Source organism: Lissotriton vulgaris, chromosome 9 (assembly GCF_964263255.1).
Source record: "Lissotriton vulgaris chromosome 9, aLisVul1.2, whole genome shotgun sequence".
NCBI lineage: Eukaryota > Metazoa > Chordata > Amphibia > Caudata > Salamandridae > Lissotriton > Lissotriton vulgaris.
The window spans coordinates 854,758,878-854,772,812 of NC_141697.1; the positions used below are offsets into that span (position 1 = coordinate 854,758,878).

The 13,935-nt window shown below is 39.3% G+C and overlaps 1 protein-coding gene across 1 annotated transcript in view; it reads left to right on the forward strand.

Moving 5' to 3' along the window:
• LOC147692363 (cytochrome P450 2G1-like) overlaps positions 1-13,935 on the forward strand; it is an 870,825-nt gene that overhangs the window by 592,235 nt on the left and 264,655 nt on the right. Inside the window, exon 7 of the mRNA XM_086938586.1 lies at positions 4,323-4,464. Coding sequence (XP_086794712.1) covers positions 4,323-4,464 — 142 coding nt within the window. The remainder of the gene's footprint in view (positions 1-4,322; positions 4,465-13,935) is intronic.

Here is a 13,935-nt window from a genome sequence, read left to right on the forward strand (position 1 = left end):
AGAAAGCAAGGAAACATGTAAATAAATCTGTTTCTGCACACATGAGAGACTATGGAATGGGTTGTATATACCACAACAACTTGCGTTACAACATGCAAGGCATCTATAGGACAGATGGTGTACATTTTACCGATGAAGGGAACAGAGTCTATCTCTGTAACATCAGACTCTGCATTGGTACTTACTTGTAGGTACCAAAAAAAACACAATGAACACAACGGCTCTTTTTAGAGCCAACTAACATGTAAACACTCAAATATGATTTTTAACTTTATTTTTTTTATTATTTTTTTCCGAGGTCCGCGCATGGAGCACTCACCGAGCACTCCCCGTGAGTGGACCTATCGTGTTTTCTGTTATTTTTGTAAAAATAAACATTATTTTTAACCTTAGGAGTCCTGAAGGACCCTCTGAGAAGGCCTAAGGGGTCAGGGAAACTCTACCCTACCCCCTTCCCACGTTTTTAAGTTATATTTTTCACTCTCTTCTGAAACCACAAAATGGCGGCAAAAGGGTTCGCGCACCGTGCATTCACCGAGCACTTACGGTGCGTGGACCTATTGGAATTTTTTTTTTAAATAAAACTAAATGGAAATGGACATCGTCTCCTCTGTAGATACCTTCAAGGTTGTAATGCAAGTTATTATGGTATATTGAATCTATACTGTAGTCTTTCAGGAAAGCAGAAACAGATTTGTTTACATGATTCCTTCCTTTCTCAATGTGTGGTCAGAATTGGCGTAGGAGGTCATGAGTTCCTACTCTGGTGAAACACACTTGCTATTCTATATACTTACTTATGTTGTAAACTAGTGAATCAGAGACAGTCAGTGAAAGAAAGGATGCAGGACATGAAGAACACAAAATTGTATCACTTTGCTACTACCTAATAAATTACATTTAAATAAGTATACAAATTAAAACAAATGTTTCATTAATAAATTAAAATGTATTTATCAGAATTTTCAAAATCTAAAAGAACTTGGAGCATTTCTTCATCAGAAATTTCATCCATCAAAGTGTCTTTAAATGATTCATCCAACTCAACAATGTCTACACACTCCATTAATTCCATGTCCAGTGTTTCATCCAAAAAATCTCCTTCATGTTCTTCATGATTTGGTTCATCTATAGGATCAATAAACGTTGCTGTGATTTCGATATCAAATGACTCTACATTTTCTGCCATTATTGAAGTTAGTGTACTATTAAAAGAAAGAGAAAGACAGTGAGATGTTGCAGGGTAAGAGTGAGATAGAGCAGAGAAAAACTATTAAATTCTATAAGAAGAGTTACTACTGTGTAAAACACACACCAGAAATTGAACACCAATAATTCCACACAAAAGTACCTCAGACACTATAGTCACAAAATGGCTGTATTTCCCTGGACAGTGTATAGTATCAAGCAAGAATTAGAAATATAAAGCACTGAATCTGATGTTGCCCTACTCAATCCATAAGTATAACAGAAAAACATTAAATAACTAACAGAAAACATTTTTCCTATTAACTTAAAGTGAACAACAAAGTTCTCCTTACAAATTAACAACTCACCTTCTAGAAATCTGTTGTAGAGTAAAATCTGTCTCAATCTCACACCTCAGAAGTATACCTCAAACAATACAATCTCAAAATGGCTGTGTTTCCCTCTCATTTTTCATACATATTCAAATACCCAGCCAATCACATTTCATCACACACAAAATCAAAACCAAAGTAACATTTTAATTGGTTCAAATTATCAACACATTCAAACTCACATAATCTTCCACCTACCCCCAAAGCTCTCTACCAATTACCATACTAATTCTCCACAAAACACCTACTTAAACCCAAAGGTGAAAGAGTCATCAATCAATTTTGCACTGAACCAACATCTAAACACTGAAACTTGTTATTTTAATGTATTTCTTTTTTGTCTTTTTGAGCCACAGTCCGCGCACGGTGCGCGGACCCCGCCAGTTGAATTTTTTTTTGTTCAACCTTCGGGGTCCTTTAAAGACCCCATGACAAAACCTAGGGGGCTCAGGAATCTCTACCCTGCCTCCTTGTCAACTATTTTACTTCTGTTTACAACCACTATCATCTGCCACAAAAACAAGATGGCGGACAACACTTCCTCATTTTGACTGACTGGAATGTTGACAGACGTCCAACAGCCAATCAGAATTCCCCGCATGCACGCTAAGGTCCGCGCACGTGCAAGGACAGTGCAAGGATGGAGCATGCCCGTGCGCACTCCGTGTCCCGCCCATAGATATATAATTTGAAAAAAGTTGATTTTCTCAACAATTACTGGAGGGATTTTCACCAACTATACAAAAGGCACTTCTGCATACCAGCCTCTACCATTTTGCCTAGTTTGCAGTAATTCCATTCAGCCGTTCGGCCTGTAGCTGTGTCTAAAGGTCCAATGGAAAATTGCATTGGACTCAATTTCACATTCAATTTTCTCGAAAACTACTGGAGGGATTTACACCAAACATACAAAAGGCACTGCTCCATACCAGTCCCTACCATTTTGCCAAATCTGGTGTAATTCCGTTCAGCCGTTCGAGCTGTAGCCTTGTCAGAATGTCCCTATGGAAATGAACATGGGGAAAACACGTTTTGGGGCCCCCCTTTTTTCTCGGCCCCTGCTTGACGAATCCCCCCGAAACATTCGGAGAAGGAGCGTAGCGCAAAGAGGCAAATTTAAGGAAAATTACAGGCAGATCCCTCAATCGGCGCCAAAGTTATTCCCAATAGAATGTTCGGCATTTCCTATGGTAACTAGGTCCTAACTATATATACCTACTGGCTATCGCCAGTAGGTAATATATATAATGATATACATACACTTACATACTTAATTGCTATTCAATACAATTATAAATTATCAATTGCTATTCAATTCTTAATTGATTAGCTTTCCCATCCAATACTCCTTCACACCAGCAGCCTACACCTAAAATATCACTAAATAATAAGTATTCCACAATTTACATATTTAAATACAGTTAAAAATAAATGAACAATCAATAATTTATTACTAATTAATTACAACTTTAACATTTACTGAGCCTAGACCCCTCCAAACCTAGCAGTCCACAACTAAAATACATTTAAAATAAATAAGTATTCCATAATTTACATATTTAAGTCAAACAAATAACTAATTTACAAATAATACATAATAGTTAATTAAATATTATCAAATTAACTTCCAATTCTATAAACATCCAAAAATAGCACCCTGTAACCAAAATATAAGTAAAATATTCAGTATTCCATGTTACATAATTAAAAATCAAATAAATAATTAATTACCAATTACATTGCTAATTAATTATGACCTACTTAATTCCCCACATCACAACCTTAGCAGCTTGTAATTAAAATATAAGTAAAACAAATATGTGTTCCATAGACGAAATAGTTAAACATTTATTAAATATTTAATGAACAAATAATAATTAATTGGTAATTATTTATAATGTAATTAGTTTCCCACCCTATACCCCTATAAACCTAACAGCCTCAAATAACATATAATGAAAATAAATCAGTATTACCTAATTTACCTAATCAATATTAATCAGAAAAGTAAATAAAATTAATTCAATAATTCATAATTAATTGTAACCCAATTAACTTCCCACCCTATCCCCCGCTAAACCCAACAAACCGCTACAACCCTATAAATTGCTATTAAAAAGTAAATCATTAGTATATATTTAATTCATTCTAAATCACTTAATATTACAAGCTGTATTTTAAATGGTTTATAACATTTATATAAACCATTTGAAAACAATCTCGAAAACAATAATATTACTTAAAAGTATATTATTTACTTCAAAAAATGATATTCTTGTCAACGATATTTGTGCATCACGATATTTGTATGTCACAGTATTTAATTTCGGAAATTTCTGTCTCCCGGTATTTTTAAATCCATATTTTGTCCAAACACACAAGCCCCTGCAAATCTTAGACCTACAAACCTCTCCAACAGTCTTTCCTTTGGTTTCAAGATTGATGTCAATACAATTATTCCCTTAGTGCACTTGGGTGCACAGGCTGAAAAGAACTGGCATGACACCTACTTCTGTGATGACTTCTAGACTGTGGGATCTATACTGTGGTGGTGGGATCTAGGTAGAGAACTGGATTGTTAGTTTCAATAAATTAAACAGTGTCCAACAGTTGCCAATGGCTGCCTATTTGAATGCATGCACTGAAGGAACATTGAGGGTAAGATAAGTTGGGAAAATGTGAACATTTGTTCTATAAAATTTGTAATGTGTAATTCTTCATACTTTTTCTCTTCATTCTAAGGAAAAGCAGAATCCAGCAACAGAATTTAACATGTTAAATCTATTGACCAGCACCGTGCAGATATTCTTTGCGGGTCTTGAAACTGTTGCTACTACCCTGACATATGGGTGCTTGATTCTTCTAAAATATCCAGAAGTGAAAGGTAATTTTATGGAGGTTTTGTATTTAGTTTATTTTACCAATCATCCTGGCTAAGTTGTAATTCATAGGAACTCTGCCAAATAATTAATTTAGAAATCTGCAGTGAGGTTTGTGTGAGTAAAGCATTGCACATGTGTGCATGCCCAATAATCTGTGAATTGTATAATTGTTTTGACCATTTACAGTTATATGTTGGTCAGTTGAATAATGACAGTTGACAAGCATGCAGTACTGTAAGCCCACATTTTCCTTTTGACAATTGTACTTTTGTATGTTTCACAGGTAGGCCGCAATTGAGCATCACAAGTGCTCCTTACCATTTTTCTACTCTTTGCTTACATACGACATAGCACATGAAACATACTCATGGCAAGGGTAGAGTCTGTTCTTCGAATCTTGCGCAGCTTGCAATACCTCTTAATAATGACAGTTTTCATGACTGTTCAGCACTTTAAGCCATTACACGGCCACTAGGTATGTCCCTTCAAATGTAGTAAATAGAGACAGATGAGTTCTAGCATGATATTTGTTCAGACAGTCAAATTGTTTATGGATTGTAAAAGTGACTCCTAAATGCATTATTGCTAACCCTCACCAAAATGGAAGATCTTCACTTAGTGTGATTCCAGTGTTTACAGCGGTATTCATTTGGTATTCATTTACTATTAAAATATTGTATTTATTTACTATGCATGAAGACTATGTAGTATGCCCACAAGCCGAAATATGCAAATTAGGGAATACTAATTCTACTCAACTACCCTTCAAATACATGATGAACACTTCAATTGATTGCTTAAAAGACTAGTAGTATTCCAGAAGGATAGTATTTGAAGCTTAGTAGTATTCTGTTAGGGTTTATTTGCAGCTCTTGTGCTATTTCAAGAGCAAAATGAAGGCTAGTCTCATTGATTGTGACCACTGTTTGAAGACTAGTGGTATTCTTTGTGAGCAATATCTGAAAACCAATGGCAATGATTGTGAAGACTCAAGTAAGACTAGCAGAATTTAAAGTGAATTTTAATTGAACAATATTGTGTTATTTCAAGAGCAAAATTATGGCTAGTCTAATTTATTGTGACCAGTAATTGAAGATTAGTGGTATCTTTGTGAGCAATTTCTGAAGACTAATGGCAATGACTGTCAAGAGTTAGGTAAGACTAGCAGAATTCAAATTGAATGTTAATTGAGCACACGTCGCATTAATTCTGAATAATTTATAGCAATATTATTCATTTGGTTGCTTGCACAATGCTTCTTTTCATGATGGCCTTTGGACTACATTTTATGTGATACATATCTTGGGAGTCAATTATTCTAATACCAAGGTTAATCAAGTGGATAAATGGACACTGGTGACAATTCTAGACCATTGGTTAGAAAAACTATGGTATCCTCAAAAGACCCAATGTGTAAAGGTGTTGCGGTATATTTCGTTCATCCGCCCCTACATTGTGGTTTTCGGCAGTTATCATCGGATACCATAGAGAGTGTGGGTGCCTGCCTCATCCAGAGGCTCCTCTGGTCTAGGTTGCAGTGTCCAGAGATGAAAAAAGGGAGAGACCAGTGCAAAAAAAGTGAAAAGACTGGTAAAAATAAGGTCAACACCTGAAAGGATTTTAATGAAGTGGTGGAGATCTTATGTTAAAATTAAGTGGGTACTTATCCTAGATCGAGTTACTGGATCTAGAAGTGCGGATTTGCAAAAAATGTCGACATGTTTCAGCCTCCTTCGGCTCAACGGAGTCTATGGGGCTTTCGTCAGGACAGAAGGACAAACAAACATAAAGAATCTACTCACACTTTTTGTGTGGTGTTCAAGGGATGAAAGTATGGAGGGTCAACATTAGCCACTCAAGTCTTATTAACCTAAAAAAGAAAATAGACACAAATATGTTGTACAGGGATAATCATCCTTCATTCTCACAGTATTACAGGAGTATGGGAGGGCACAGTAGTGAGCTCTAGTCAAAACTACTAGGAGATGCATGTTTAGCAAAAAATAGCGTGTATACACAACACAGTGGAGTGTCACCTGGTAGGGCAGAGGAAAGAGGGAGGCGAAAGTGAGCAAGAAAATACTGCGATGTGTTGGCAAGCAGCAGGGTGTGACTCAAACATAGTTGTGAATTATCAACATCATGTAAGGATTAATCGAGCATTAGGACCTGAATGATAGTTCAAGTCACTCGGTCAAAATCTCGATAATGATACACAATACTCCAAATATATATTTAAGAGAAGGAATAGGGGTAATGGTATTGAGAATCCTTAAGCAGAATAGCGCTTGAGTAGGAAAAAGCGGGACAGCAGACCCCTTCGTGATTTTAAAACAGCGCAATAGAACGTTGAAAAGAGGTCCCTCGAAACTGGGTCTTGTTTAAGACTTACCCCCGTTTCTGGAGTCTTTAGTTATCCTCGGGGAGGCCCAGAGCTGGGAAAAAAAAGGGGTAGACAGAGATTAGAATCTCCTTACCTCAAGGGAAGAAGATACTTCCCTGACTAGTAGGTGCCGCCATTACCCGCGTGTGTGGGATCCTTCGCCGCTTGTGCTGACTCTGCCCCCGGATGCCGAGCTGGTGTCCGGGAGAGCGTTTTTGACAGAGTTTTTTTGAAAGCACAACTTTATTGGTTATTACACGGAAACCAGACCAAGGTAATGCTCGTTTGTGAAAACAAAACGGCGACAGGCAATAATAGTGAAAAACAGAGCCTGTTTTACATGTTTGTATTCTATGGAAGTAGCGGCTATGTGAGTTGCAATCTGTTAAACACTATATTGAAAAGCCCAAAATACAAGCTTTCACTCAAAAGCTGCGTGAGATACCTGGCATGGTTAAGTTATGTAGAGGCAAATGAATTTAAATAAAGTGAAGGCTTACACTTAAAAAGCCGATGTCAGAGTGATGATGACCTCATTGTAATCAGGTTGATGGTTACACAGTATACACTCAGTGGACAGCAAACTGGTGCCAGGGGACGTTGTCATTCATACCTGTGACATTAGTTTTCAAACGGTCCACCCACCTTTGTTCTTTTTCATACAGAATTTTCTCTGCATTAGGGGTTTTTTCCGTAAGCATTTCAATGACAGTCCATCTGATGTCATTACAAGAATGTCCCTTCTCCAAAAAATGGGCACACAGTTTTGTTGTAGTCTTTTTTAGGCGGATATTGCTCCGATGTTCCCCTATTCTGATTTTAACTTTCCGGCACGTCATTCCTATGTACAGTTTTTTACATGGACAGTTGACCATATAAATTCCTTAGGAGGAGTGGCAGTTCGTGTGTTGTTTTTGGGTCCAAACTAGAGTCTCTACCAGTTGTAATTGTTTAGACTGGGTGGTATATTGGCAAGCTGTACAATTTCCGCATGGGTAATGGCCACTGACTGGGGACATGGTAATGTTTCTGATTATTTCTTGGTTATGTATTTGTCGTGGTCGTGTATGAACCAATGTATCTCGCAAGTTTTTAGTTCTTCTGTTTGCGAAACGTGGTTTGGGCCAGTTAAATTTCCCTCACATAGCCGCTCACATAGCCGCTACTTCCATAGAATACAAACATGTAAAACAGGCTCTGTTTTTCACTATTATTGCCTGTCGCCGTTTTGTTTTCACAAACGAGCATTACCTTGGTCTGGTTTCCGTGTAATAACCAATAAAGTTGTGCTTTCAAAAAAACTCTGTCAAAAACGCTCTCCCGGACACCAGCTCGGCATCCGGGGGCAGAGTCAGCACAAGCGGCGAAGGATCCCACACACGCGGGTAATGGCGGCACCTACTAGTCAGGGAAGTATCTTCTTCCCTTGAGGTAAGGAGATTCTAATCTCTGTCTACCCCTTTTTTTTCCCAGCTCTGGGCCTCCCCGAGGATAACTAAAGACTCCAGAAACGGGGGTAAGTCTTAAACAAGACCCAGTTTCGAGGGACCTCTTTTCAACGTTCTATTGCGCTGTTTTAAAATCATGAAGGGGTCTGCTGTTCCGCATTTTCCTACTCAAGCGCTATTCTGCTTAAGGATTCTCAATACCATTACCCCTATTCCTTCTCTTAAATATATATTTGGAGTATTGTGTATCATTATCGAGATTTTGACCGAGTGACTTGAACTATCATTCCAGTCCTAATGCTCGATTAATCCTTACATGATGTTGATAATTCACAACTATGTTTGAGTCACACCCTGCTGCTTGCCAACACATCGCAGTATTTTCTTGCTCACTTTCGCCTCCCTCTTTCCTCTGCCCTACCAGGTGACACTCCACTGTGTTGTGTATACACGCTATTTTTTGCTAAACATGCATCTCCTAGTAGTTTTGACTAGAGCTCACTAATGTGCCCTCCCATACTCCTGTAATACTGTGAGAATGAAGGATAATTATCCCTGTACAACATATTTGTGTCTATTTTCTTTTTTAGGTTAATAAGACTTGAGTGGCTTATGTTGACCCTCCATACTTTCATCCCTTGAACACCACACAAAAAGTGTGAGTAGATTCTTTATGTTTGTTTGTCCTTCTGTCCTGACGAAAGCCCCATAGACTCCGTTGAGCCGAAGGGGGCTGAAACATGTCGACATTTTTTGCAAATCCGCACTTCTAGATCCAGTAACTCGATCTAGGATAAGTACCCACTTAATTTTAACATAAGATCTCCACCACTTCATTAAAATCCTTTCAGGTGTTGACCTTATTTTTACCAGTCTTTTCACTTTTTTTGCACTGGTCTCTCCCTTTTTTCATCTCTGGACACTGCAACCTAGACCAGAGGAGCCTCTGGATGAGGCAGGCACCCACACTCTCTATGGTATCCGATGATAACTGCCGAAAACCACAATGTAGGGGCGGATGAATGAAATATACCGCAACACCTTTACACATTGGGTCTTTTGAGGATACCATAGTTTTTCTAACCAATGGTCTAGAATTGTCACGAGTGTCCATTTTTCCACTTGATTAACCTTGATACTTACCCGGGGAAATAAATGGACATGTATTCCTCCTCCCCATTCTGATTACACTTGTATTAAGCAGCGGACAGCTGCGGGAGCTTTTCCTAAACAGTGAATTACACATTGTTTCAACCCTCACCCTGGAGCATAGCCATGGAGGGTAACGTTGGACTGAGCTTTGGCGAGAGTGATATAGAAGAAATTCTAGCAGGTCAATCCCTTCTCCAGAACAAAGATCTTACTGAAGCACTAGAACAAACAGACAACTGGGACACGCTCTCCGAAAAGAAGAGAGAACAAATACGGACGGCGATCCACGGCATTATTATGACTGAATACCTCCAACAGAAAACAGCTCTGAGAGGCCTTTGGGTTAGCAATGCCCCACGTATCTTCCTACATGACTTGGCCTTCCGCAAAGACTGGTCTTTCATCTCCTGGAAATGCACCCTTGACTATCTGGTGCTGATCATCAAGACAGCAAAAAGACTCTCAGAAGCATTGCTAGTGGAAATCCAAACTCTTGAAAATGAACTTAAAAAAGGAATAAATCCACTAACCTATAAAAAGAAATTAGAAGAACTCACCAAAGAAATGGAAGAGACACAAGAATTCATTATGCAGAGCAAATTACTGAAACTGAGCAAAGATCTAAAAAAGTTCAGTCAAGAAAAAATGCATCCCTACACAAGAGAGGATTATAATTCCAACGACCAAGGCTCGGATAATGAATCCTTAGGGAGAGCCTCTTCAAACAACTCAGTGAGCAGCTCTGAGGAACACACCCCCAGAAGAGGGGGGTTTAACAATCGATCTCAAAGATTCAGGAGGGGAAACCGATGGCAAAGACCTTTCTATCCTAACATGAATATGCCTCACTTCCAAGCCTACATGCCACCATATGGGGGATGGATGACACCATATAATTATGGCATGCAACAAATGCCACAACTGGGCAATGAACAACACCTAGGACAACAAATACAACAACAACAACCACAACCGCCTTTTTTAGGCAGGGTCCAAAATCAATTCAGAGGAAGAAAGAAAACCATAGTCTGGCAAGACCAGCAGAGGAACGTACAAACGAGAAGCATGTCGTCTGCCCAACCGAGCACGAGCAAAACAAACACTCGTTAATAATCAACATTGCTAACATAGACTTAACAGAAGACCAAAAGGAAGTCCTGGAAAAAGGGCTTGGATTCGTCCCTACACCAACGGTAGACAACTTTAAGCTCAAGTGTGAATTAGCAGAATTCTGCCGCACCTTGAAACTTAAGGCATTTTTCACGGACAAACCTTCTCCGCCATCTGAAGGAGACACTAATCTAAGAAGGAAATCTACCTTCAACCCCCCAGCAGGTAGTATACCATCGGAAATCCACACTTTCGAGCAAGCACTACTCAAGGGCATAGATGAAATAACAACTAAAAAGAAACAACATTTTCAAAACTTGAGCAATAAAGAACGACAGGCCCTAAAAACTCTGGAATCAAATGCCAATATTGTCATCAAACCTGCGGACAAGGGGGGAGGCATTGTGATCCTCAGCAAAGAGGGTTACAACTTACAATGCCTCTCCCTCCTGTCAGACACCAAGTATTACAAGAAAATCGATGAGGATCCCACAGAGAGACTTCGGAACACTATTACCATAATGGTCCATGAAGCAGAAACCAACAGGTGGATAACAGGGAAGGAAGCTGATTACCTGTGTACTAAAGAACCTAAAATCCCTTTCTTTTATTCCTTACCCAAAACTCATAAAAATAAACTACCTCCACCTGGACGCCCAATCGTGGCAGGCATAGGATCATTGCTTGAACCTCTGTCCAAATTCGCAGATGAATTCCTGAAACCTCTAGTGCAGAAGACACCAACCTATCTTAAAGACACACGAGACCTTCTGGTGCAAATCAAGGACATACCTTTCGATCAAAACACCATGCTTCTAGTAGGCCTTGACGTGGAGTCACTGTACACCAGCCTACCTCAAGACGATACCCTGCAAATGCTGGAAGATGTCCTTTACAATGAAGAGTGGAACTACCATACACCAAGACATTTTGTCCTACAGTGTTGCCAGCTAGCACTCAAAGAAAATTTCTTTGAATACAACGGAGTTTTATATTTACAAAATCATGGAACTTCGATGGGCAGTGCCTTCGCCCCTTCGGTGGCTGGATTGTACGTTAGCCATTTTGAACAACAACACGTACTAAATGAGGTAAATCCGTACTCTTCCAGTATTTTATACTGGAAGAGATACATTGACGATATCCTCCTCATTTGGGATATCAAACTTGACCTGGAACTCTTCTTGAGGTGGCTAAATGAAAGGGACCCTTGGCTAAAATTTACATACATGGCCAACAACACATCCATCGACTTTCTCGACCTCACAATTTTTGCGGAAGACAATCAACTTAAAACCAAAACGTATACCAAACCCACTGCTAAAAACAGTCTACTTTCTTATAAAAGTCACCATCCGAAACCGCTGAGGGACAACTTGCCCTATAGTCAGTTTTTACGTTTGAAACGGAACTGTACCAAGACAGATGACTACAAAGCTCAAGCAATGGATCTATGTACCAAATTAAAACAAAGAGACTACACGCAAAGTACCATTCGGAAATGCATGAAACGTGCGAACAACCAACCTAGAGAATGTCTCCTCCAAACATACCCAAAAGACCCCATACCGGATCTTATGACCTGTGTAACCACGTTTTGCCCATCTACCTATGAGGTCCAAAAACTGGTCAATAAGAATTGGAAAATCCTCAATACAGGGAAATTTAACTGGCCCAAACCACGTTTCGCAAACAGAAGAACTAAAAACTTGCGAGATACATTGGTTCATACACGACCACGACAAATACATAACCAAGAAATAATCAGAAACATTACCATGTCCCCAGTCAGTGGCCATTACCCATGCGGAAATTGTACAGCTTGCCAATATACCACCCAGTCTAAACAATTACAACTGTTAGAGACTCTAGTTTGGACCCAAAAACAACACACGAACTGCAACTCCTCCTATGTAATTTATATGGTCAACTGTCCATGTAAAAAACTGTACATAGGAATGACGTGCCGGAAAGTTAAAATCAGAATAGGGGAACATCGGAGCAATATCCGCCTAAAAAAGACTACAACAAAACTGTGTGCCCATTTTTTGGAGAAGGAACATTCTTGTAATGACATCAGATGGACTGTCATTGAAATGCTTACGGAAAAAACCCCTAACGCAGAGAAAATTCTGTATGAAAAAGAACAAAGGTGGGTGGACCGTTTGAAAACTAATGTCACAGGTATGAATGACAACGTCCCCTGGCACCAGTTTGCTGTCCACTGAGTGTATACTGTGTAACCATCAACCTGATTACAATGAGGTCATCATCACTCTGACATCGGCTTTTTAAGTGTAAGCCTTCACTTTATTTAAATTCATTTGCCTCTACATAACTTAACCATGCCAGGTATCTCACGCAGCTTTTGAGTGAAAGCTTGTATTTTGGGCTTTTCAATATAGTGTTTAACAGATTGCAACTCACATAGCCGCTACTTCCATAGAATACAAACATGTAAAACAGGCTCTGTTTTTCACTATTATTGCCTGTCGCCGTTTTGTTTTCACAAACGAGCATTACCTTGGTCTGGTTTCCGTGTAATAACCAATAAAGTTGTGCTTTCAAAAAAACTCTGTCAAAAACGCTCTCCCGGACACCAGCTCGGCATCCGGGGGCAGAGTCAGCACAAGCGGCGAAGGATCCCACACACGCGGGTAATGGCGGCACCTACTAGTCAGGGAAGTATCTTCTTCCCTTGAGGTAAGGAGATTCTAATCTCTGTCTACCCCTTTTTTTTCCCAGCTCTGGGCCTCCCCGAGGATAACTAAAGACTCCAGAAACGGGGGTAAGTCTTAAACAAGACCCAGTTTCGAGGGACCTCTTTTCAACGTTCTATTGCGCTGTTTTAAAATCACGAAGGGGTCTGCTGTTCCGCATTTTCCTACTCAAGCGCTATTCTGCTTAAGGATTCTCAATACCATTACCCCTATTCCTTCTCTTAAATATATATTTGGAGTATTGTGTATCATTATCGAGATTTTGACCGAGTGACTTGAACTATCATTCAGGTCCTAATGCTCGATTAATCCTTACATGATGTTGATAATTCACAACTATGTTTGAGTCACACCCTGCTGCTTGCCAACACATCGCAGTATTTTCTTGCTCACTTTCGCCTCCCTCTTTCCTCTGCCCTACCAGGTGACACTCCACTGTGTTGTGTATACACGCTATTTTTTGCTAAACATGCATCTCCTAGTAGTTTTGACTAGAGCTCACTACTGTGCCCTCCCATACTCCTGTAATACTGTGAGAATGAAGGATAATTATCCCTGTACAACATATTTGTGTCTATTTTCTTTTTTAGGTTAATAAGACTTGAGTGGCTAATGTTGACCCTCCATACTTTCATCCCTTGAACACCACACAAAAAGTGT